The sequence below is a fragment of the Pleuronectes platessa genome, chromosome 9, assembly GCF_947347685.1.
Source record: "Pleuronectes platessa chromosome 9, fPlePla1.1, whole genome shotgun sequence".
Classification (NCBI taxonomy): Eukaryota; Metazoa; Chordata; class Actinopteri; order Pleuronectiformes; family Pleuronectidae; genus Pleuronectes; species Pleuronectes platessa.
This window is the reverse complement of record NC_070634.1, coordinates 22,327,099-22,352,327: the sequence shown is the minus strand read 5'-3', so window position 1 is coordinate 22,352,327 and position 25,229 is coordinate 22,327,099. Positions and strand designations below refer to the sequence as shown.

Sequence of the window (25,229 nt, the reverse complement as noted above, 5' to 3'; positions counted from 1 at the left end):
TTTCCAATATAAATTTAAACGCACAGTGAGAACAAATACGTGATTTAATTAAAGTGAAATCATGACAGAAAGTTAGACATTAGACGAGGTCAGTTTCATTTTCTTTAGCACTACATCTCTGGTCTCTGGTTAAAACCTGTGTATTGACTGTATTCCCTCTGAGGGTGAGGTGGTGAATTCACTGCAGTGTCATTACCAGCAGAGGAGCTGGGGGTTAGGCAGCACATGCTCCAGTCGGCTGTAGTTGGTTATGCTGAAGGTTAGCACGGCGGGGGACGGGTTATTGGCAAAGTGCCGCGTTATTCCCGCCGGAAACGACAAAACCATCTCACCTATGATCTTCACGACACACCTGAGAGGAGAGGGACACGGTTAGAGAAGAGGAGGACGGAGAGAAAGAGAGAGATGCAGCAAAACATGTAATCATTAAATCCAAATTACCTTGGCTATTTTGTTTGTCAGCAAGATTACACAAAACTACTTAATAATTGTATGGGTCAGGGAAGAACCCATGACATATTTATATTTCTTTCCATTTTCACCAGGAAATTTGACGGAAAAAAAATCGGGCACATGTAGGGGACTGATATCCGTGTGTGTGTGTGTGTGTGTGTGTGTGTGTGTGTGTGTGTGTGTGTGTGTGTGTGTGTGTGTTTTGCTGCAGCTCGATTGAATTCATGAGGACTGTTGGGTCTTGCTGAACAAATGCAGATGTTTTTCAGCGACTGTGTTCAGCATTTTGTAAATCATGATTCATACAACATGATCAATTGAAAAAGCACTGGTTATTATCAATGCAAAATCAAGAGATTAAACAACTTTACTCCTCTCAAATAAAAAAACAGAACATTTCCCTGTGACTGTGCAGAGCTGGACAATCCACTGGTAAATGACACAAAGTAGATTCATTACATTCAGTGCTGCTGTGTTGCTGTTTAAATGCTGTGGCTGTATATAGTGTCAGAGTGAGCTGAAGAGTCTGTTGACGTACTTGCTGGGGTCGGCTCCTTTAAAGAAGGCATTGACCGTCTCTGTGAACGCAGCGGCCACAGGAAGAGTGTCCTGAGCCCCCATGGTGAGAGGACTGGGCCCTCTGGAGCAGCCTGGACGTAACACACAGGCAAGATACAGACACACAAACACACAAACACAACGCACACAAGCAGTTAAACTCACTGAAAAAACTTGCTTTAAAAAAAGTTATGCTTCTATTTGATCTTTTTAACAAAGTCATGACTACATGAAAACATTAATCAAAATATTTCAGCCAAAGTTCTTAAACTGAGTTTCACATTAGTTTCAATAAAATAGTATTAGCATGAAATACAAGGAACTGATATTCTCCTTTTTCTGATCCCAATTTCAGACTCTACACTCTAACCAATAATCTGTGGATGAAATGAGGAACAAAACAAGTGATGGAAAGAAGTGTTAGAAATGAGAACATATATTAATGTTAGTGAGGATGAATGGAAACAGCAGGTAAAGTGTGTAGAAGAAACCGATTCCTCTCTGCTCTTTGACTGTGAAACGCAAACAAGAAATTCCAAATATCCCCCTTAAAATGCTACAGCGGTTATACAGTGGACACTTGCATCTGCATTAAACTTGAATAAGCACCGGTGTATGACAGAAGATAGATACAGAAGATACATGCTTATTCCAGATGTGCTGTTAAAGCTGAATTATTAAGAGGAGATCGAGAAAAAGGATCAGAGAGCTCTGAAGATGAAACAACAAAAAGCAAATGAACGGAAGAAAAATAGAGATTAGTAAAAATACCGAAGAACCACGATTCTTCAGGGAATGAAAGGCGGTCAGCGAGCGGACGAAATGAGAAAGAACAATGTCAGGAAGAGAAGTAGTTGACCGCAGATGAGGGGGGGGGGCTCAGCCAGGGGTTAGCATGGTGTGGGTTAGGGTGATGGAGGGAGGAGAAGGAAAGAAGGGACAGGGCAGGGGGGGCAGGGATGAAGCTTGCACAAATGAGTCTTGCAAGAGTGTGTGTGTGTGTGTGTATATGTGTGTGCGTGTGTGTGTGTGTGTGAATGCGTGTGTGTGTACACTAACCCTGGTGCAGACAGAACTTACCTTCAAAGGTTAAATAAAACTTCCCTCTGTCAAACCATACAAGGGATGGCTGGTCATTCTCTGTGTGGGGTGGAGGGGTGGAGGGAGGAAGGGAGGAAGGGATGAGGAGAGAAGGACGAGGAGGAAGAGGGATGAGAGGGAGGGGAGTGGGTGAGGGGGGGAGGGGGGAGGGGAGAGAAGGACAGTAGCGTGAGTCTCACATGGCAGGTCTATCACAGGTGGTGAGGTGAAAGGTGGAGGTGGTGGTCGGGGGGAGAGGGTGAGGGACAGAGGGGCCCAGACAACATGTGACAACATGGGTGAGACGGGATGCAGTTCGTTTTTTTAAATCATGGGTGTTCAGAGTGTGCGAGGAGAAGCGGTGCTCAGGTGGAGTGTGGCGGGGGGGGGCCAGGCGTGCTGCTGCTGGAGGTTGGTGGTGCAGGATGCAGGAGAGAGGAGGCTGCTGAGCTGCTGCCGGAGGAGGAGACCGGCGTGTGGTGCCAGATCCAGGAGCAGCAGCCCGTGTTTTCTCCAGAGTGCTACACAAGAAAATGGTAATCCTACGCCAGGTGATGTTTGAAGTTGGCACTAGTTTCTTTATCCTCTCTCATTTTCCCTCCAGGTTCTCTACAACTCAAATGCTGTGTTTGCAGACAGGCTGCAGGGGGCAGCCATGAGCAGGGGGGGGGGGGATCTCTGGTGCGACAGGCCCGCTCTACAGCATCTACATCACCATCTTTGCAGAAGTAGTTCCATACTTTACAGCCTATGACTTATTTAATGAATAAGTTAAATCATTAAGGCTCCAGTCACAAATGATTAATGTGATATGAGCAAATATTAAACATTTTTATTCTACACTCGATTAGACTTTTCTAGACTTGCTCTCCACTCAAAGCTCTTCACAGTTCAGTTAATCATCCATTCACACACGTTCATAAAGTGCATTAATGAGCAGCACTTTCTCCACCATACATCCCTCACACTCTGGCTGAGGGGTCAGCGGGTTCAGTGTCTTGCCAAAGGACACTTCAGCACTTGGAATGAGGGAGACGGGTATCAAACTGCTGACCTTGTTGGTAAGTGGATGGCCCGCTCTACCTCCGGAGAAACAGCTGCCCCGATTATACCTCCATCTTCCTGACTTCTACTTAACAATTAAACAATTTTCCTCTGAATTATAAGATATTAGTATCCCCCGGTCTTTAAAAGTATTTAAATTACACAGACAAGCAAAAAAAAACTTTTCAGCTTCTGAACTAAAACCCGGCACCAGACATGCATTACGCAGGAGAATGCAGTAACACAACACTTCGCACAATGCCACTCTTGAAGTAGAGTGGGCTTTCTCTAGTCCTCACTCTTGTTGTGTAGTGGGGTCCCACCAGTAAAGGTGTGCTGCTGAGTGAGTGTTGGGTGATGGAACGATGAGAGCAACGCCGGGCGAGAGAACAAAAGGGCAGGTGCTTAGATTGGGGGGGGTTCAGGGGTTGTGTTCTTCTATGGCTGGAGAGTGCGCGAGTGACAGGTGTGAAAGGTGGACGCCAGGGGTCGAGTGTGGGAGTCGACAGATGCTTCACGGCCGGCGGAGATTGGTCGAACTTGAGGCTGTGCCGGGCTCTAACAGCGGTACACAGGAGGACGGCATGAATACCAAACAGCTGCTGGCTGCCTAATTTGGCCTGATTCTCATGCCAGACTTCAAACAACTCAGTAAGCAGCAGCTCTGACAGTATCCATGAGAGTGTGTGTGTGTGTGTGTGTGTGTGTGTGGGTGAAAGCGAGAAAGGCATGGACCTCAAAGGCCTGCAGATAAGGAGCTCTTCAGACACGGTCGTTGAACTCCCAGCACACGAACACTCAGATGCAGCGTTATGGTGCAGACTCAGAGCCGAGGTATCTGGGAGTTCACCGCACTGCGCGACATGTGTCAGCCGGAGAAGGGACAGGAGACGCGGCAAGAAAGGCCACTGATACACGCAGTCATAAAACAGAGAGAAACATCTCACACGAGGGCAAATGGTGAAATGGGAGGACACTTCTTTGAAGAGGAAAATGATGCAATAGATGCAGCTCTTTGCATCCACACAAATGTGTGTGGAGGAAACAGGTGGAATAAGAATGAGGAGAGAGAGAGAGAGAGAGAGAGAGAGAGAGAGAGAGAGAGAGAGAGAGAGAGAGAGAGAGAGAGAGAGAGAGAGAGCTATTAAAAGCTTTAGAAATGTGTACGAAGGTTTGACTTGATCGGAGCAAAACAATGAGGGAAAATGGTGATTTCACTGCCACTTTAAAGAAGAAAAAGAATGAATGTGAGTTATGTCCCTATATCTTTGTGTAGAACCTGAAGTGGACTTGTCAAGTAGTTGGGTTTGAGGGAAAAGACACAAAGATCTTTTTACTTCCTCTCTCCCTCCACCTACGCTTTTTGACAGGCTGTAGTCATAAAGACGTAAAGAGCATCACACAGATTGAACACAGACACAGGGACACTCTCCTCCCCCCCCCCATACCAGTCTCCCACTTCACTCCTCCTCCTGAAGGGGATCGTTACTATACCTGCAACCGAATCAAAGTGTCTCTCAAAGGTGGGCAGTTTGTCTACATAAGCATCGTCTTCTGACCGAGCCAACGGACGAATAGAGAGACAAACACATGGCAGAAACAAAACAGAACATACATTTTACAAATGAAAGAGATTATTTGCAAAGTAAAAGGAAATAAATCCCCAAATTACAGACAAAAAAATGAATGTATTCAAACATAAACGTGGAGAAAAATATCAAAATAAAAGAAAAACTGAAAGCGGAAAAGGGGCAATTAAAACTGTCACCACAACTTTTACATTAATGTAAAGTTCATCAGCTTTCTGTTATAAGACACAATGAATAAATACTTGTGAATAAAAATGTGTACACACAGTATATGTGTGAGACAAATGGCCATAATTCCTAAGATGTTGTGATCAAATCCTGATTACAAAAGGAGCTAAAACCGATTAAAAAATTTAATTAAGAAAATAAATAGAAATATGAAATGTGAATATAAATGCAGAGCTTTTCTGCATTGTTTATTCTGTGAAATGAAAATGTTAGTATCTGCAAACATGGGCCAATAAATCAGTCGGGCTGTAGTAATAACTTCTAATGTCACAGTCTGTAACAAGTGAATATTTTTCTTTTATTGTCCGTCTCTGCAGTCCGTTCTTATCTTGTGCGTCTTGTTTTTAATGTTCCTGCCTCCAAAGAGTGAAGTTTTATAATCTATGACTCGGCCATGTTACAGTGGACTGAGATTTATCCACTCACAGGGTCCTTCAACAGAGACTCCTCTAAAGTGAGACTGAGGAGTTAGACTCCCACTCGCACTGCATGTGTGTGTGTGTGTGTGTGTGAATCTGTGTATCTATCTAAACCAGACACACATGTGCAGTTTGATAGTTCCCTGCATGAAAGAGTAGTTCATTCTTAATGAATTAATTCTTACAAATCGATACACTAAACAACTGTAGCCATTGTTGTACATTTGTTACAAACTATCTTCATATAGCAGCTTGAATGAAAGCTGTTAGTTGATGGTTAGAAGTCACTCTGGCTTTATGTTACTAATATGGACCGTACTTGCTGGAATGAAAATTAAAAAAATGAATAAATAAATGAATTGAAACACACAGCATGATTCATTTCTGACAAACTCAGAGCACGAGGAAGGTCAGGACTGATGCATAAAATCAATAATATTCCTTCAGGAGCGGCGGCAGAGCTAGCTGACGGGGGAAGCTCACCTGTCACAGACACGGACAGCTCTTTGCCCACGGTGGGGGTGGTGGCGGCGCTCAGCGAGTTGGTGGAGGAGATGGAGGAGCTGCTCTCAGCCCGCGCCAACGGGGCGATGGGAGGCGGGCTGGCTGAGTGGACTGGCGGGCTGAATGGACGATTCTGAAACAAAATTGAAACGGGGCTAGAGTTGAGTGTTGATGGGATAAACTTAGTCTACACGGACTATCATAAAAGATTATTTGACAATAAGAACATTATACAGATGCGTTTGGAGGATTCCTGCCTCAGTCAGGAGCCTGGTGAGCAGTAAAGTGTAATCTTGCTGACAAACCAAACAGACAGTGGTAGAAACACAACCTCTTTGGCGGAAGTAGTAAGTAGAAATCAACTTCAACTAGGGGTGAAATTATAACCGAAAAAACTGGTAATCTTACATCTCCTACAGTGGGTTTCCCAGGAGGAAGTTTGGGCCTCGAGGGGGGGCGAGGTGGAGGTGGCGGTGGGGTGGGATCGACTGCCGAAGGAGTCGCAGGTCGCACTGGAGAGGAGGAACCTGCAGGGAGGAGCAGAAACACACAGGTTCATTAGAATCATCTTCAGTCTCTTTCCCTGGGACTCTTTACAATGCAGACTTGAGGCGCTGGAGATCAAACCAACTGCTGGTTAGTGGACGACCCACTCTACCCCCTGAGCCACAGTCGACCACAGTCCCTGTCCTCTAAACACTTTTGTTATCATCTAGAAGTGACATAGCTATTTCCACCACTTCAAGCTGTGTAGAAAAACTGTCTGCTCACCGCTATTCGTGCCACCAGCTCCAGATGTGGGACCGGGCGACGACACAACTGCCCTGTACGTGGGTGGAGGAGGTGGGGGAGGTGTGGTCCGGCTCCCCTTGGTAGCATCTTTGGGCGAGCTGACAGTTTCACCGGCATCTTCTTTGGGTGGGGTGGTGACTGTGTTCTTGGGCGGCTCTGTGTGAGCCAGGGCAAGGGGTGGGAGGACAGAGCGCGTCACAGGTTCCTCAGAGGGGGGAGTCCCTGCTGGGGGGGTGCTTGCTTTAGCAGCAGAAGCCGGTGCCGCCGGTGGGACACTCGGGGGTGAGGCGAGAGGAGGGGGAGACGAAGCAGGTGGGAAAGCGAGCTCCTTCGGTGGTGTGTGGGGGGGCGAGGTGGCTGTTGCTAGAGGATTTCGGTCTTCGGGCGTGGAAGGACCCGAAGGGACAGGAGGTGCAGCAGGTTCCTCTGAGGGAGGCGGGGATGTCGGTAGAGGGGGGACAGGGTCAAGTTTCGGAGGAGGCGAGGTCGGGAGAGGCGGTGCAGGGACGTCTGGAGAAGGTGGTGATGCAGGTAAGGGAGGGGCAGGAGACTCAGGTGGAGGCGGGGAGGCTGGTAACGGGGGCGCTGGTTCCTCTGGAGGAGGCGGGGAGGAACGGAGCGGAGGGGTAGGGTCCTTTGGTTGAGGCGTCTGTTTCGAAGATTCTTCACTGAAGCAGACCCACGTGTCACCTGTATCCTCGCCAGCAGGGGCCGCCTGCTCGGGTCCAAAAAGGTTGTCCAAGTCTGCTGTCAAGGGCTTCTTGTCGCCTGCTTCTGTCGAGGCTTCTGGAACCCACATAACAGCCGACCAATCAGAGGCAAACACAGGGAGATGAAACATCACAGAGCAAGTGGACCGACAGAGAACGTTCGAGACAGGAAGTTGAGGATAAAGAAGCCACCGGGATCAAATGTGAAAGCTGGAGGGATATAACTGGAGACGTGAAGATTTCTTACCAGCGTCCTCTGCAGAGGGAGGGTCGGTCGTCACAGGAGAGGTCGGGACATTCTTGGGTGGAAGTGGAGGAGGTGCTGCAACGATAGAAATGCAACAATTAATAGTCCCGTCAGTTAAAACACATAACTCAAGGATTAGCGGTGAATTCATACAGGCAAGGTCTGTTTAAAGTTAAACACATTTGCAACTCATGTCAGGCTGCAAACATCTGTGGATGAGCTTCTAACAAGACAGAACATCTTTTACAGGTATTATTTCCTCTCGCAAAACACAACCGAGACAACCTGAGGGGAAAAGGGATCATCCCACAAACCCTCCACCATGCACCACATGCAGTCAGGCACCACCATGCCAAATGCAACGAGGAGGCGGATCATGAAGTTGTGAAATGGATGATGTTAGTTCCTGATCGTGTCAGTCTGAAGGTCTGAATGATGAAGGGGTGAAGATCATGAGGTGAACTGATGGGTCTGTGCAGTCATTCCAGGGAAAAGAGGAAGCGCAGCACAATATGCAGGGATTCACAAAACTTACTTCCTGTTGGGAAGGACCTTGTCAAAGGGGATTCTGGCTCTGACAGGGGGGCACCCCACGCATCGGACTCAGACAGTACCACTAAGTTCAGGAGGGGGGACAGAACCAAGTCAGGGGCATTAGAAAACAGGTCATGATTTCTTACTGTGTAGGGCTTGAGAGAAGACAAGGTTTAAAAGTGAGAAGAGCAAAGATTAATGTGATAATAAAAATAAAGATCAGCCTCAGAGAGTCAGAGGCTTGATGTGGTGTCGCGTGAGGAAATCTCATAAGTTTTCTCTTGCTGACTGAATGTAAATGCTAAGATGTTAAAGGTCTGCACTATTCTACTCAAAACGCAAACAGCTCAAAATGAGGCTTCAACCCAGGTCACTCACTGAGATTTAAAAAGTTGAGCCTCACAGGTGATAAAGTTGACCCCATAAACATGAAGAGATGAAATAGAAAAGAAAAAGAAAATACTTGACTGGTAGATACAACTGTGCGTCATCAGCATAGCAGTGAAATAAGATTGTATGTCAAAGTAAAATGTGGTCATATGGCAGCATATACATTAATAAAATGAATTGTTCCATGCCGATGGGAGGTAAAAATAACTAGTTCTCCTGCTCTATGTACAACTAGAAGTTTATAACTAATGTCCTATCTCGCTAGGTCCGAGAAAGTAAAAAAATCTACTCTAAAATCGATTAAGTTCTTTTCCAAACACTCCCCAAAAATTCCAAGGAAATGGCTTCAGTAGTTTTTGCATAATCCTGCTAACTAACAAATAAACAAATGCTGTTGTAAACTATAAACTAAAATAGAGATTTTATCAATATCACACAACTCTACAATTCATTATTCAGGGATTTAAACATTCTGTGAATATAGAACCATCACGAGAAAGAAAGTAAAACATCTGCAGTTGTCAGACACAGAGCTGTTCTATCAGTCTGAATGAATTTATAGAGGGAATTTGGGTTGATGCTCCTTATGCCAGACATGGCCGTTGTGTAACAGTTAAGAGCTCTTCTCCAGCCGACATCACTAGATCCTACTGGATTGGCTGAGAGTGGGTGACAGCGGAACCTGCATATTAGCGAGCGGCAGAGTGCACATGAACGTGACCTCGGAGTGCCAATTTCAACTTTGACCTTAGCAGAGTCAGATGGAGCGAGTCCGACTACACAGTGAGCCTGAGGGAAGAGCAGTGACCTCAGAGCAATAGGTGAGAGGGAGGGGAGAGAGGAAGAGCATATCTGCCATGACAGCAAAGCAGGGTTTAGCTGGAATCCTTAGAGAGACGTTAAATGTGTGTTCACATTTTTATTGTGTGGCTGATAAGTTTAGACAAAAACAAGGCCGGTAAGTGCCATCAATTACTGGATCTTTTTAGGAAAATAAAAAATAAAACAGGAATACAGGAGCAGAGCACAGAGCAAAGAATCTCTGCTGCGTTGTGCATGTGATAAAACATCCTCCTCAGAGAGTCCAGACCAGATTCTACAGACATCCTCGAGAGTTCATGTATAAAAAACGGCTTTAGTGACAAAGACACGGGAAGAGAGATACCTTCAGTTTTCTGTTCTCCGAAAGTTGTATCCAAAGGAGGCCCGAATAAGTCTGTGGTGTCTTCAGAGACTGGTGTTTGTTGACGGCTGCCACAAGAGAAAGAAGAACAGGAGAAGATGCTGTTACAGAGGCTCTCTTTATGGGGCAGTTACATATAAATGCACCTTAATGCCTCTCATCAGGGTGTGATGGTCACAACTATAACTTATTTCCTACATTTGATCATATCGTCATAAACTTGATGATGGTCAAAACTTAAATCAACTTTATTTTGTCATTTAAATATTAGTTCGTATTTTGGGATATAACAGAGGTCTTTGGATACAGAGCAAAAAAGGAGAAGTTGGAAATAAACTATCGCTGTGGTTTATTAATTCATTTTCTTGCCGTTGATTCCCAGAATGTATCTGTGTCTGTTCTGTGCTTTAGTCCGTTCTCTGTGTGTTGAGTATCCCTGCTTGAACTGAAACCTGTTTATTCCATGTGGTGCCCATCTTGACCAGGACCAGAAGAGATATTTTATCTCAATGGGATGTGCCGGGTTAAACGAAGCATTCAATTAAATGTGGACAAAAAATATTTACCTGACTTTGTTTCATCTGTACCATGGCTACAGCATTAATTACACTGGACAGACAACAGATACATGATGACCCTGAAATCTGGCTTTAGAGCAAATAGAAAGCCATATAAAATTAGATAATGTCCACTCGTATCTATGGGATAAGCCATGACAAACAACTATAAAACTATAAATTCAGGTTTTTGAGCATTCGTGCTTAAAGGATCTGTGATAAAGTTGCCACAGCACAAAGCACTTTGCAGTGTTGTTGGGCAGATAAGCACAGCGACAGCCTCTCAGTGACTTTGTTGTGTTAACGGCCACTTTTAAAAGTAAAATGTAAACACACTCAAAACAATAATTAAGCCTAAGATGGTGACTGTACATATTTCAAATACAAACAAACTTTCTATGTAACTTTATTACACAAGTTCAGTGTAAGGAGTCACATTTAATGATGTGTTTTCTATCATGTTGAGTTATCGTCATTAACTCAAGCAGCTTGAGACTGATTTGATTAAATTAATATCATAATAAACATGCAATTAATTTAATCAAATCAAGTTTGAATCACCTGCAGTTTGATTCGCTGCAGAGCAAACTAGAAATAACCCGACTGCAGAAAGATCAACAGGACAGACGTGATGAGTAGTGACACACAGCACATGTAAACACATACTACAACTCCAGGGGAAGTGGCAGTGTGTATATGCACCTGGGGGGTTGTGGTGCTGGAGCTGGTGTGGGGGCCACAGTGGGAAGAGTGGGAAGAGTGGGGACCACGCGTCTCGGCCTTGCAATCTCCTCGCCTGGAACAGCCAAACGAAAACAGTTTACCTCCATCACTACATCCAAATGCAGCATCATTATAATAGAGAGGGTCTGAGGTGCGACCGGGCTGATACTCACTGGACGGGTTTCTTTTCAAACCCTGCAACATGAACAAAAGACAGTTTAAACACCAAGGTGCTGAAGTTGTGTTCAAATGGTGAGTCTATGTACAACACTTATCATGTTTCTTTTAATTCTGATGAAGCTGTGTGGTTTAAACACAACAGTGATGCAGGATCTACACTGGTGAAGGTCAGAGGGATCCACAGCTTTGCATTGACCAACACACGTCAAATGTTGCAGGAAACGATGCACTTTCTTTAAAAGATGAAAATACTATTCTTTGCTCTACACTTAAATTTTGGGTCCTGAGGTTATATAAATCATCGGTTTGGTTGTTTAAGCTGCAGTATTATCAGACGACACTTCTATAGCCCCTTCTCCACTGGTGAAAACACCCCACCAACATCTGGATTTCTTCCGCAATGGGAATGATCAAAATCTGCATTCACTCCCAGCTCAAATGACTCAGACGCAGGTTTTTGAGTCTGATATGTGATGGAAATGTTACACACCAGGTGAATGTGCTAAATTGGCAAGACAGCGAGGTGAAAGAGCTCCTCAGGTGGAGCTGAGCTGGTGACGCTGAACATGACTCACCGGGGGGGGGGGGGGGGGGGGGGGGGGGGGGGAGACAGGAAGGTAAACTCCTTTCCTCGAAATGGGAAAAGAGTCAATCGCCTATTTTATTTTTAGCAGATTTAGTCTCATTTACAAAAGCTGCATTTAAACGACTTTGCAGCATGAAAACATTTATTTATATAGTTCTGACTTTTGGACCAATTGCAGGAAGTTGAGATGAGATGAAACAATAGAAGAAGAACAACAAAACCTCGGTCTGGACTTTAAAAAAAAAAAAAAAAAGGGTTACGTTGACTTAATCTAATTATATTCATACTTCAATCTTCATCATCAAATCCTCCCAAAAACCAAAATGGCATCACTGACCAATAGCGTTAATAGCATCATCATCAATGGAAGACAATTCACTCTAACAAATCACTTCAGCAGCTAAATCACATGAAACCGCAACACAATATAACATTTGGGGAACAGTTTGAACTCAAGGAACCTAAATCTCTGTTGATAACTCGCTCTAGAACTCACTGACAACAACAGTGTTAGTATCACACCAGCCGAAAGGTGGTGAAGTGCTGCGGCCTGCAGCGAGCTCACTGTGCTGCGAGTGGTGCTTTGTGGCGTCAAAGCCAGGAAAGTGTTTGGAGAGCTTTGAAAACATGCTTTTGAAGTCTGAAGAAGCCACCTGCAGAACTGAAGGAGGTGTGACGCTGATAAAAAGGTGGAGCAGGAGAGAGCCAAAGGAGAAACGAGTTTTGTAGCCGGAAGAGGCGACAATGTGAACGACGTTTCCTCTCCAGCTGTGATCCTGAACACCCGAGTGCATGTACGAGTTCACCATGAGAGGGACACAAGAGGCCAAGGAAGGCAGAGGGCAGAGAGGGAGGGAGGGAGGGAGGGAGGAAGGGAGGCAGAGGGGAGGAGATGAGGAGACACGACGATGGGGTAGTGACTGAAGTAAGACATCAAAGGGTCCAGCTGTCACAAGTGCAAATTCTCTCCCTCTTTAGAGATGGAGCGAGAAGCCGTTCAAGACGAGAAACAAGTGAACAAGCAACCGAGGGATCTGGAAAAATATGTATTTGCACTTGAATTTGTTTGTTATATCGAAGGAATATGTTAAAAATACTGAACAGATTTCTGTGAAACTTGGTGTGGATTTGTACTAAGAGGAAGATCATATTATAGATCATACTATACAAAAACACTTAACCAATATCCAGGACATTTTGTGGAGGGCTGGGACATGACCCAGGAAGGAACCCATCAAATGTTGGTGCCGATCCAGGAACTTGTTTAATTAAAAAAAATATCCACAGATCCACATGAATAAATGTGGTGTCATAAGGGTACTGTTTGGCCTTGGCGGGGGGGGGCAAAGGTTTGCGCTCCAGTTCCATTTATGTCCATTTCTATGTCTTAATATCAACATCAGAACAAATTATCTTACAGTTGTGACCCATTGATTCAGCCACTGAACCCACCTGCGCATCCTCAGTCTCATTCGACCGGCCCAGAGGACAAGAGGACAAAAGGACAAGTACAAAGGGAACAAGATGTCACGTGACATGTTAGGCCTGACCCCAGAGTCACAGGAGAGAAATGAATAAAAGACACTTACCGGGCTACGTCTCTGTGACCAGCAAAAAGGAAGAGAGAAGAGACACCTGGTCAGAAAGTGACAAATCAGTAAAGCAGACATCATAATAAATGGCTGGTCACATTTGAGGATAAATAAGGCTCGTCTGTTTTAGACTGTGTGACAGAGAGCCTTGTTTGGATTAGGGATTTTTGAATATATATAAATGCAAATAGCTCAATGAGCAGGTTTTGTATTAGGAAACTGTTTGCCTACATCCCCATCTTGTTTTCTTATGAGGTGTCAGTATTTGTCTTTGATTTCATCTGGATATCTGCTGTGACTGGACATCGTCCAAAATATCAAACAGAGCTGCTCCAATCCTCTACCCCCCCCCCCCCTGTTTTTATTTTGATCTTTATTTGATCGTTTCTGTGTTAAAAGCTGCTATTTTTAGGGTCATTTGAGTTTCCCTTCATCTTCTCCTGTGAGCCTCCCATCTGTTGGTCTCTGTGATTCCTGCTGCAATCTCCCCCATCTGCCCGAGTCCGGTCCACCTATCATCCCCCCCGTCTCCCTCCTTCCCCCACACTCTTACGCTTGTTCCAGTTGTGCAGCGAGCCGCGAGTGATTAGAGTGATGCAACGAAAAAAGGGGGGGGGGCACAAGCTGGTGAAGAGGATTCATTTCATTGGATGCGTTGGTGCAGGATACAGAGGGAGGATGTCAGTCTGGACCAATCAGTGTCTCCCTGCTGAGTGTAAACAGGAAATGCAACAGGAAGTGTTCTGAGTCACACGCCGTGACCTTCTAGCCTCTTGACCTGATCTTTAACATGACAGAACTGTTGTGTACCAATGTGCTGATGTTCTCTGACAAGCAGAACCTTTAAATTTTTCTTTTCTGAAAGTAAATCCTCCATTGTTACTTTTGTGCCAGAGGAATTTAATATTTTGTGTAGGGGACCTGTGTGTGTCCACCAGACCGTGGACAATACCTTCAGAAATTAAGAATTTATCATTATAGTTAGATTTATCTTCCTAATAAGTCCTACATTCGAATTTCTGATAGAAAATAAGAAATCTTTTTTAGTTCTAGAATTTGAAATTCAACTCTGACCTTTCTCTTGCTTCCTCTGTCACTTGCCATTTTGTAAATTTGGTCTAAGAACTGAAAGTTTGAGACTCCAGGACCAATTAAAATCAGATTGAAGACGTCTCAGTCAGTGCTCATGTTCTCCCCGAGCACCAGCTTTCATGTGCAGTCAAAAAGGCTGAGCAGTCAAATACATACATTTGTGACACCACAAAGAAACACACACACAAAACAAATAATCATAAAATACATTTGTCCAAATGATCCTGGACCAATAATATCTTTCTTCATATGACATTCACATATTTCCAGCAGCAGAGAGCAGGTTTTATAAGCCGACCATGAGGGATTAAAAGCGTTGAGAAACACAACAACGTGCAAAGCAAAGCAGAGGCTTACCGGACTCCGCTACAGAGGTTAGCATCGTGGTTAGAGGCAGCAGAGGATGAGAGATGGCAGATAAAAAAAAGACATGGGTGGAGCAGTTGGATGATGAGAGCGATAAGTATGTTAACACTGAAAAGCAAAACATCTGTGTACAATGTGGGTGGGTTACTCATGATATGGTGCAATTAATGGCCTGCAATAACGATGATATTACGATCTGAGATACTGGGATATATATATATACTGAAGAAGAATACTAATAAAAGACGTAACCTGCAGGATTTGTGTATTAATCCTACGCAATTTGGAGTCAGATTTTTCACAGTGCCTCTTTAGTCTTTAAAAAACGGACTATAACTTATCAATGTTCCCCTCGTGCCATCATTCAAATGTAAATAACAATAAACTGGCCAAAGTCTTACCTATATGTATAAATAAAGCTAAATAACTCAATATGTATATTATACCCTAGAATATCGAGATCCCAGCTCATAAGTTAGGACAACGATATATTTCTGCATCTATATTTTGTCCCACCCAAAGTGTACAATGTCATTATACATATATGCTGTATATAGAGAGAGAGATGAATAAAGCCAGTGTAGCGCTGTTTGCTGCATTCAGTCAATTCTTCATCCCTCCATAGTTTACACATTACACAATACAGAATGGACTCGGGCTTTATGTGAGTTATCGTGTCCCTCTCACAGAGTTTGTGTGCATATGAATAATTAATAACTCAGCATTCCAAGTATGTTTGCATTAAATTCGGCCTGTGTCTCAAATTCAAAAAATCAGACACAGCAACTAATCCTAAAACTACTATTTGCCATTTTTGCTTGGAAATAATGACCAATGAAATATTATAATAATATACAGAAGCTTTACATAAAAACTAAAAATGGAGTAACTGCAAGACAGCTGACCAAAATATCTGAGAATCCATTTGATCCTCTGACAGATTAATGATTATTCACGCCATTAATGACACATCGTGACCCCAGAGAAGCTAAATGTCAAATAACGGCTAATTCAGGCAGAATTTGAGTGTGTAAAAAGACTAAATCATCATACATTCGTTATATTTATGAGCAAAAACTAAACTCAAAATGACCAAAGCAACCAGTATTCCCCTGATATTCCTCCGACACACATGTTAGCTACTATTATCAGCAGGAGAAGAGCCTCACACTTGATCTATGAGGCGACTGCACAGAGTCCGGACTGAATTATTAAGGACTGAGGCTCAAATGACCAAAGGGGATCTCACCGTGCAGCAGACCGACATACAGGTTCATTGTGCCCACTTTCCTACCTGAATTATTCAGGCTGGACACTCGGGCTAACTCTCATCACTGGGGGAACGTAGGCATTATGGGTAGTGGTCAGAATGGGCAGGGGAGGCCAAAGCCTGTGTTAGGGCCCCGCCGCTGATTACAGGTTGTCTGAAGGAGGACTAGTGCTGAGATGCATCACTTTAAAACAAAACCTTCACACCTCGCTATGTGGCAGCAGCAGTGACATGAGATGGTGTCTGTTGTGTTGGGACATCTGCCTTGTGTGAAACGATACCGGACTGATCGGGCAAACAACACAAACTAACGGATGCTGGAAGTCGGTCAGAGTTGGGGGTGCTCAGAGAAAGTTGCAGAACAAATGCAGAACAAATGCAGAGCAGCGGAGCAATGTTTGTGATGTTAGCATTGATTTGAGCAGCGGTGACTGATTTAGGATCCAAACTAAAGTAGAATATATATCGTAGAGAAAGACAGAAGCTCAGAACATGCAAGCACACACATCATGCATATCTCAGTGAACAACAATCATCAGAGACAACATCTGGACAGCACATGCACGGCCATGTACTTCTACTAATGAAAAGGCAAAGATGGAGATAAGGAGGAGTGATCTGTACAAGCACATTATGATCTTTGTGAAGGAAACCCAGCAGCGGGGGGGGGGGGGGGGGGGGGGGTGGCAGTGACGTCAGAGCTACTCACCAGAGGAGACGGGGACAGAGCTATGTTTCCTATGGAGGCTTTGAGCTCGTCCACCGAGGGCGCCGTGGTGACTTGCACGGCCCGCAGCGGCTTGATCTTGATTTTGAATTTTTTCCTGTGGTCCTCCTCTCCTTCCGACTCGTCGGAGGAGAAGAAGTGGGGCTTCTTAACGGTCGGTGCGAGTACATTGTCAAGGAAAAAGTCACAGTTCCCTTCATACAACAGCCCAGCATACATCGAACATTTCCCTTTGCTGTGTGATGGGTTGAGGTTTGAGACCCTGGTGAATCTAACATCACTTTCTTGGTGAAGGCTATAAAATCTCCACCAATTTCTCTGTTAAAAACCTGCAGGGATGATCATTAACTTACTAATTATATTGTTCTGGCTTTTTCCTAATTAATATAATCATTTTATTTTGTAGTATTACTGCTCTAGAAACATACAAATGAACCTTTCTGCTCAGCCAATAAAGTGGACTGGCACCAATCGAGATCTTGCAACTACTACTGGCAAATTAACTAATGACCTACTAAACTAGAAATACCATCCCGTGGTTCTATGCCTCAGTCGACCAGGTTCAGTCTACATTTTATAGACTCATATGAAGTCACTACGACCTTTGACCCCTGAAATCTAATCAGTTCGTCTCTGAGTCCAAGTGACAACTGATTTGAATTTTAAGTATTGAGCGTAGGGTAGGCTTGAGATGTCATGATCAAGAGGCCAAAGACATGTTTTGTGAGGCCACGTGACCTTTAACCACCCAAATCTAATCAGTTCATCAGTGAACATTTGTGCCAAACTTGACTATATTCTCTCGAGGCGTTCTTAAAATATCGTATTCACGCAGAAAATAGGGTTCAGTGAGACCTCAGCTTAACCTACAGTCCAAATTCATGTTTGTGCCAGATGATATGAATCCCTACATGTAATATATGTGTTTCTGATTTATGAAGTTCATAAGAATATGAGGTCACCGTTACCTTGACGTTTGACGACAGAAGAATTCCTCCATCGCAAGTGCAGAGCCACATAAAACTACAGGCTTTGTATATACGGCACATAATATATATATATATATATATATATATATATATATATATATATGGGACATGGACCTGCAAATGAGATTAAGTGTTCAACATGCCGAGAGGAGGAGAACTGCGAGGTGAGGATATCACTTCCATAGCAAACTGTTGAAAAGCAGAAAACCGAGTATCACCTCAGCACAACCTGCGACTTCACATTCACGTCCAGCGTCAGTGACTCATTCTTCTGTGACACCTTTATATGCCGCGCCTCCGTGACTTTATTTAGATCCTTCTTAATTGCTCTTTGTGAAGCAGTTGACGCACTTTATCATCATTGTACGTCAAGTGCTGGGGTTGATTTTTAAGATTTGGCAGGCGCACCAGAATTTGAGAGAGGGGGGTGGGGGCGGGGGGGGTAAATTGTCCAGTAAAGAAAACAAACTGATCTCTTATCAGTGTTCAAATGTTTGACACATCTTGTACTAACAATGGACACAAGCTCTTTTAACTAAGCCAAAGTGATTCAGCAAAGGAAAAATAAAGCGAAATGAATTCAGTCAAATCAAGTGAAGCTGAGGATATTTCCCTCTTCTGACTCCTCCTCGGGTCGCAAGCTGTAGCCTTCATCGTCCACCTCCGGAGAGTTCTGAAACAGACAGGGAGTCAATGCAAACCTCATTAGATGTCATGTTACCCGTGTTAACACACTGCTGGGATATTAAAGCTGGATGAATAGAGGAAGAGCATTAGATTCTCTAGGGAAGTGCAGGTTCACTGAGCTACGGTTGAAATCATAACACTAACAGACAATGTAAACAGTAAACTGGAGCAAATGACAGGAGTTGAACCCCCGAAATTTGATTTACCATAAGAATCACTGATTTAATTAAATCATTGATTTCGCAATAACATGGATCAATTCAATAAACAAATTATAAGCACAAGAATTCAACGCTACAGCATCAGAATAAAATATAGAGTAAAAAAGTAAAAATCATTTTAAAGACTTTTTCAGACAAGATATAAGGAGGGAGTCCAGAGAATTGGGTCTGGACTTTCGTCGCAGTTTTCCTTTCGCACAAACACCACACAGCAGAAGTTCTCCGCTCGGACAAGTTCAAACCAGCAATAAATCTGGGGAGGGCCGGAGCTCACATTGGCTCCTCCGGACTTTATACTAGGGAGGCAGCATAAAGTCCAGAAGATCTCACTCTGACATTTGCGTTCAAACACAGCCCCTCCAGAGAAAGTCCAGAGGATGAGTGCATGTCTAAAAGTAGCTTTGAATAAAAGTCCGCTCCACTCACATATCGGTCCCAGTCGATGTCTCCGAGATAGCCGTTCTCTGACCCGTTGGCTTTCTTCTGAGACTGAGAGGAGAAGGAGAATAAACCCATCAGACACTGGAGTCCCAGTATATATTTTGCACTACCGTGATACAACAGGGTGTGTTTCTATGTCCACTACTGTACATTGGCGCTATGGGGAAACTATAAACTCTCTGGAATCTACTTCACAAAAGACTGTCCCACATTTTCCAACTTTTTCTCTAAAAGCTAGAAATGTTCTGATCCCGATACCGGCATCGAAAACGTCTCCTGTCATGTCTCCTCCATACAGGGCTAGAAGCATACAGCTGTTAAAATACATCATATAAGCTGTTATCTTTTAAATGCATCTGTATCAAAGCAGTACTCCGAATCAGACGAATGAATTTGAATTTATGTACTCTGCAAAAACAACTGAAACTCTACATTTTCCTCTGATGATGAAGTTAAATCTTCTAATTATTATTCTGCAGGCTGCGGAAAGTGCCACATAATAGTAATAAAAGCGAGTCAGGTCTGTTCTACGTGTCACTGTGTAATATCCTGTCGTCCTTTCTGTTGTTTCAGCCCTCGCTCCCTCCTCAGAGAGCCTGCTGATGAAACAAAAGCTGAAACAGCAGCACTGGCGGCTGACTAATGAGTTGAAAAATGTACCGCGTCATCTATAACAGGTCTAAGCTCTACACACAACACTACCCTGCTACTACTAGTCTGTAGGACTCAAGCTGAGCTCAGTACCGATTCAACCTCTTCGGGTTCCTGTCAAGTAAAAAGAGAAAACAAAATAATGCACCTCATGATCACCAGTCTCAATTTCCTCCAGTAGTACACATACACACACCCACACAAGAACAGTGAAGTTACAGATGGATGAAATGGTTGATATGTTAAATATTTTATTTTACTTACACCCCCTTCTCTGTCTGGGGACCCCCTGTGGGACAGAAGAAGAAATCGTGAAAAGGAGATCATAGATTTATCACACGAGCTGCTTGTATTGGAATCAAGTGTACAGGCTGGTTGGAGTCTGGATTTTCTTGACAGTACATTTTCCGAATCAGTAAAAAGAGATTGCAGATCGTGATTGGTCGAAGGTTTGATCAGATTTTAGGGAAAGATCGTTAACACAACACATGACCGACCACTGTGGTTCAGAACTGCTCTGAACTCTGATTGTGAAGTTAATGGAAGCTGCGGTTGAACTTCTTTTGGACGGAGACCGGACTCAATTCCTATCCTGTAATGGTTCTCATTCATTTTTAATCCTTTCGTTCTGCTGTAATGTAAAAAGCACGTCCAGCTCCCGTCCTGTTTATCAATTTGTTTTTGTGGTGAAATAAGTAATTCCAGTTCTGAGGCTTCTGCAGGCTCACTGCTCCACTGCACAGCAATACAGGAAACACTTAGAGCAGTGAGACGATTAATATGCTCCCGTGTTTGGATCCAACATCAGGGAGGAGGAAGGGAACTTACGTGGAATCATTGTCCTTCTCTTTCTTCCGTATCCCGAAGGCCTTCCTGGTACGTTTTTTCAATCCTGAGGAGAGGAAAGAGAAAAAAGGGTGAATACTCAGATGAAGAGACACCAAAGCCACAACCAAAAGATGAGACTGCGGGGGGGGGGGGGGGGTTAAAGGTCAGCTGTGGTCATCTGTTTGGCATCTATCAGCCAGCAGATTAAAGGGGATGTTTTTATGTATTATTGAGCGACTGGATGTGTGAGGTGTGACAGCGTGAAGGTAAACACCTTCTTTCAAAACTAAAAATGTGTTCACGGCCATCGCAGGAGGACGAGTCGGCCTCAAGGCCCGTTGTTGAAAATGGAAAATTCATTAGGACTGAAAAAGAAAAAAAAAATCAATGAACCGAGAATCTAACAGGAACTGCTGAGAAGGCCGTGCAGCTGCTGTCAATCACACGGGCTAATTATACACAGAACAAACTCATCCGACTGCCAGTTTGAATCCTCAGCCTCACTCGGAGAAACTCAAAGAGCCCGACTCCCTCCTCCTCTAGCTGCCGGTGTGTCCCTGAACAGGGTATCAGATATCCTGCTGCTCTAATGAAGCAGCTCAACGGCAAGCGATCCAAATGGAGAGTGTGTCGTTCAGTGTGAGAGTTTAGCATCAAGGAAACTGTCAGCATGCTTTTGTCAGAAAAAAGGTCTTAGATACAGAATCTGGACCTTGAAACAGACCCTTGAGTCCTGTGAGTTGCAGCTGGAGGACAAAAGGAAACATTCCTGATTTTCCCAGTCAAGGTCCATGAATTATTTCCTTATTATTTCAATATTAAGAAATGAAACAAAAGACGCCTGTTTCTGCCCATTTATTCAGATCTGCACCAACATGTTTCGGGTTCTTCCTCGGGTCATGCCCCTAAACCTCCACAAATCACTTGAGTCCTTTTTGCAGTTTTTCTGCACAAACAGACTAAGGCAAACAAAAACAAAAGCTCCATCTTTGAGGTTCTAAAGAATCTGCACCCTGAAACAGACTCTCCAGTGAAGGAGGACTACAGTGAGCACATCCAGAGTTCAGCTCGAGGACAAAATGAAGAGAGACTGTCGACTCTCCACGCAGTAATTATCGCTTTCTTTTAAAAAATTATCTGTCTGAAAAGCCTGAATATAACAAATATTTTCAGATTTCGTTTTGTCAAATCCAAAAATGTTTACATTTATTATCGCAGAAGACGAGTGATTCAAGATAATTTTCACAGTGAGACATATTATTTAATTCTCCTTTGAGGAAATTGTTTAGCATTTGAGGAGCTTGAAAAACAAAATTCACATTTTTCTGAGAATTTAATTTATTCTTTTTCAAAGAACATCACAACTGACTAATCAACAAATTATCTACTCTCTATTTCACTCATATATATCATGTTTACTATCTTAAGGTTTTATTCCAGCTTTAACAGACACTTGATTTGTTTCCTAAACAAGTTCCCGTCTCATTCTTACCGAGGATGAAAGCCCAGTTGTCTCCCTCCATTTCTTCCCTGATAAACCCTCGATTCTCATTCTTCCTCCAGCTCGTCTGGTTGTGAACTCATCCCATCATCTCACGACTCAACCTACCTCGTCCTCCAGATACACACTAAGGCTCAGAGCGGTAACCTGATGCTGCCTCTCACCGAACGACACACATGAAAACACACTCACAAATAAACACACACACACAAACGAGGTATCATGATCCTGTTGATCGGTCTTTGTTACTCAAATTCAACACCACGGACTCCTCTCGTGAATTAAAGACAAATGTCATCATCATAGAAAATGTATAAAATCGAATGCACACGTGTGACAAAATATCGTTGTCAATGTGAGTTTATGCAGCAAATGCAATACTCACATTCCTGTTCTATTGAAAGTTTTTACTCTATATTCCCTCGTTTAGATTTCTTCACCCGCTGCAACCAAAATTAGAAAATTGATCTGAAAAAAGACCTGCTGGCCATGAAGCGTCTCACCCAGAAATACCCTCTCATCGATCCTGCAAACGTGTTTGGCCTTGCTTCTATATATGAACAGTTGCTGTGACGGGCTCTGATAAATTCGTAGGCACAAGCTCAAATTCAACGGCTTGTCCTATTTACACACAAAAGGTGATTTTAAGAGCATATGCAGGGACACGCACGCAAGTTCAAGACACAGAGCTTGATGAATATTCAAGGACATTAGATGGTGCAGGATGCAGCAAACACACATTTCAGTAAAAGCTACAAAAGTGAAAAAGACTAATACAGTGAGATACAAGTGTGCAACAGAAAACTGGTACAACACATTTTCTTTTTCCTACAAGAAGATAGACTTTATATAAAGATGGATGACATGAATGCTCCCATAACTGAAGCCAACGCGTCTTGATCGCCACCTAGTGGTTGGCTGCAGTACAGGTCATAAATCCCACCTCCTCCATGTGAGTTGATGGAACATGGACCGAACTCAAAAGTCAAATTACACATTAAATCATGTTCTCTAGGTTGAGACTGGTTCACTTTCTACATTTGTTTGTTTTTAAAAACAGACATTTCAAATTTGCTCGTCTGTCTAAACACGGTTTGGCTTGTTTGTCAAGTTGAACACTGAATAACTGAATAACAAACAAGAACTTAACAAAAAACTGTGAGTGTGCATGCATAGTTTGCCATTTACTCAGATTTACAGGCTTATGCATATAAAGAAAGACAATTCCTCTCCATAAGTGAGTTACAATTTATTATAGATCCTGATTTTGTATTGAAGGTTTCAGTCATTCAAAGCCTGACTTATGATTTGCCCTCTCATTAAGCCCGACAGGTTCCCTCCTCCTGATCATAGCCAGGCCTTCCATCCGGAGTCTGGGTACGAGAACCGTGTGGTGTGTTCTCTCAGTGCAAAAATATACATTACATTTCATTTAGCTGGCGCTTTTTCCAAAGCGACTTACATTTTTAGTACACTCAGCATTTATGAGGGGCCATTTAGGGGTTTAGTATCTTGCCAAGGACACTTCGGCATGCAGATGGGGAAGAGTTGGGATTGAACCGGCCACCTTCATGTTGGAGAACGCACACTCAACCCCCTAGGCAAGGAAAAGAGCTTTAATTGTTGCTTCAGCAGCAGTTATCAACCGACAGTAAGTGATTCCTCCTCCGTCTCCTCCTTTAATGACTCCGTGGAGTCTGATATCGTCTCATCCGGATCAATCCTTAAAGTCTGTCTGAGCTTCAGATTTTGGATCTGCAACTGCGTCAGTGCTTGTTACTTCAAGGCCAAAATTATTAATAAGTGTGTAAAATTATCTTACACAAGGCTGTGAGATAGGGAGGTCTGGTTTTCTTCATCATCTCCAAACAGCTCACACAGCAGCTTCTCCTTTTTCATTTTAGACAACATCATGAAGGTGCAGAGCTGAATTTATTCCAGTATGTCAGAGGCATAATTCTTGTTTCAGGCTTTTGTTTTCAATAAATACCTTTCTTTATTACTCACACCTCTTTTGGCCTCCCCTCTTTTCTTTAAGGTTTCATTGGCCTGTATATCGTGTGGTGCCCCGAAGCAAGAGCTGACAGGTTTACAGCTGTGCAAATGAAAGAGTATTCACTGTGTGTTTGGTGTGTGTGTGTGTGTGTGTGAGAGTAAGAGTGTGTGTAAAAATGCATAGGGCAGCATGTAGCAGCATGCCTACTTGCTGAATAGCTTGTTCCTAAGCTTCACATCTACATACTTCATATATTATAGAAATAAGCAATCACTGACAGTAATTATACAAATTGGAGTCAACATGAAAAATGGATCATAGTTGCTCAGATCATTGCACAATTCATTATTTTGATGTCTATTGTGCAAACAGTCCAAACACATAAACACACACATTTCAACTCTTCTTTAAAGAAGCATGGATTGTCGACTCTGTGTGTTTAGTGAGCAGCAGGGCCTGACTCTGATTGGATGACATGGCAGGGTTTAATTACTGGAGAGCGAAATCACAGAGTGTGCAGTACGCACAGTTTAATGACTTAGCAGCTTCCGTTCAGAGGGATGCTAGCACATGTGATAACGTAATTTGCCGTCTGTTCTCAAGACACAGTAATGTAATAGAAAGAGAAGCCAAAGGAAATGAAGCCGAACAGGACAGGACAGTGAGAAACGTAAAAAAGAATAGAATAGGACTGAATTTAAAGGGAGCTATTTTCCAAATAGTGTTTTACCTGAATATAGATGACAATCAAGGGTTGAGGATCATTTTGGACAAGTGGGACTCTAACTTTAGAAATGGTCACAAAGTGAAAACAAACAGCAGAGGGAGTAACACACCCCAGCCAGCGCAGCGGAGTGTGTTATTATTATTATGGCTCTGTGAGGTGCTACAGGAAGTGGTTACATATAACGTTGCCTTCAATAAAAGAAGACATTTAAAGCACTGTAATAATACCTTCCTCGTGCTATCACATCAAGCCCACGTGCACCAGAACTCATTTGACTGTTTCACCATCAGCGAGTAGATTTACACCAGGGAGGAACAAACTGAGGCTCAGTGGTATTTCGGCAGAAAAATTATAATTCAATGTC

The 25,229-nt window shown here is 43.4% G+C and overlaps 1 protein-coding gene across 1 annotated transcript in view; it reads right to left on the bottom strand.

Moving 5' to 3' along the window:
• The window catches only part of sgip1a (SH3GL interacting endocytic adaptor 1a), a 71,281-nt gene that overhangs the window by 6,947 nt on the left and 39,105 nt on the right, over positions 1–25,229 (bottom strand). Inside the window, exons 4-20 of the mRNA XM_053430417.1 lie at positions 20,642–20,705; positions 20,078–20,102; positions 19,148–19,210; positions 18,423–18,486; positions 16,807–16,982; positions 13,367–13,378; positions 11,185–11,206; positions 10,991–11,084; positions 9,714–9,799; positions 8,160–8,240; positions 7,625–7,699; positions 6,647–7,453; positions 6,272–6,402; positions 5,855–6,008; positions 2,092–2,151; positions 992–1,103; positions 197–352 (exon numbers count right to left, since the gene is read on the bottom strand). Of these exons, the coding sequence (XP_053286392.1) occupies positions 197–352; positions 992–1,103; positions 2,092–2,151; positions 5,855–6,008; positions 6,272–6,402; positions 6,647–7,453; positions 7,625–7,699; positions 8,160–8,240; positions 9,714–9,799; positions 10,991–11,084; positions 11,185–11,206; positions 13,367–13,378; positions 16,807–16,982; positions 18,423–18,486; positions 19,148–19,210; positions 20,078–20,102; positions 20,642–20,705 (2,182 nt within the window). The remainder of the gene's footprint in view (positions 1–196; positions 353–991; positions 1,104–2,091; positions 2,152–5,854; positions 6,009–6,271; positions 6,403–6,646; positions 7,454–7,624; positions 7,700–8,159; positions 8,241–9,713; positions 9,800–10,990; positions 11,085–11,184; positions 11,207–13,366; positions 13,379–16,806; positions 16,983–18,422; positions 18,487–19,147; positions 19,211–20,077; positions 20,103–20,641; positions 20,706–25,229) is intronic.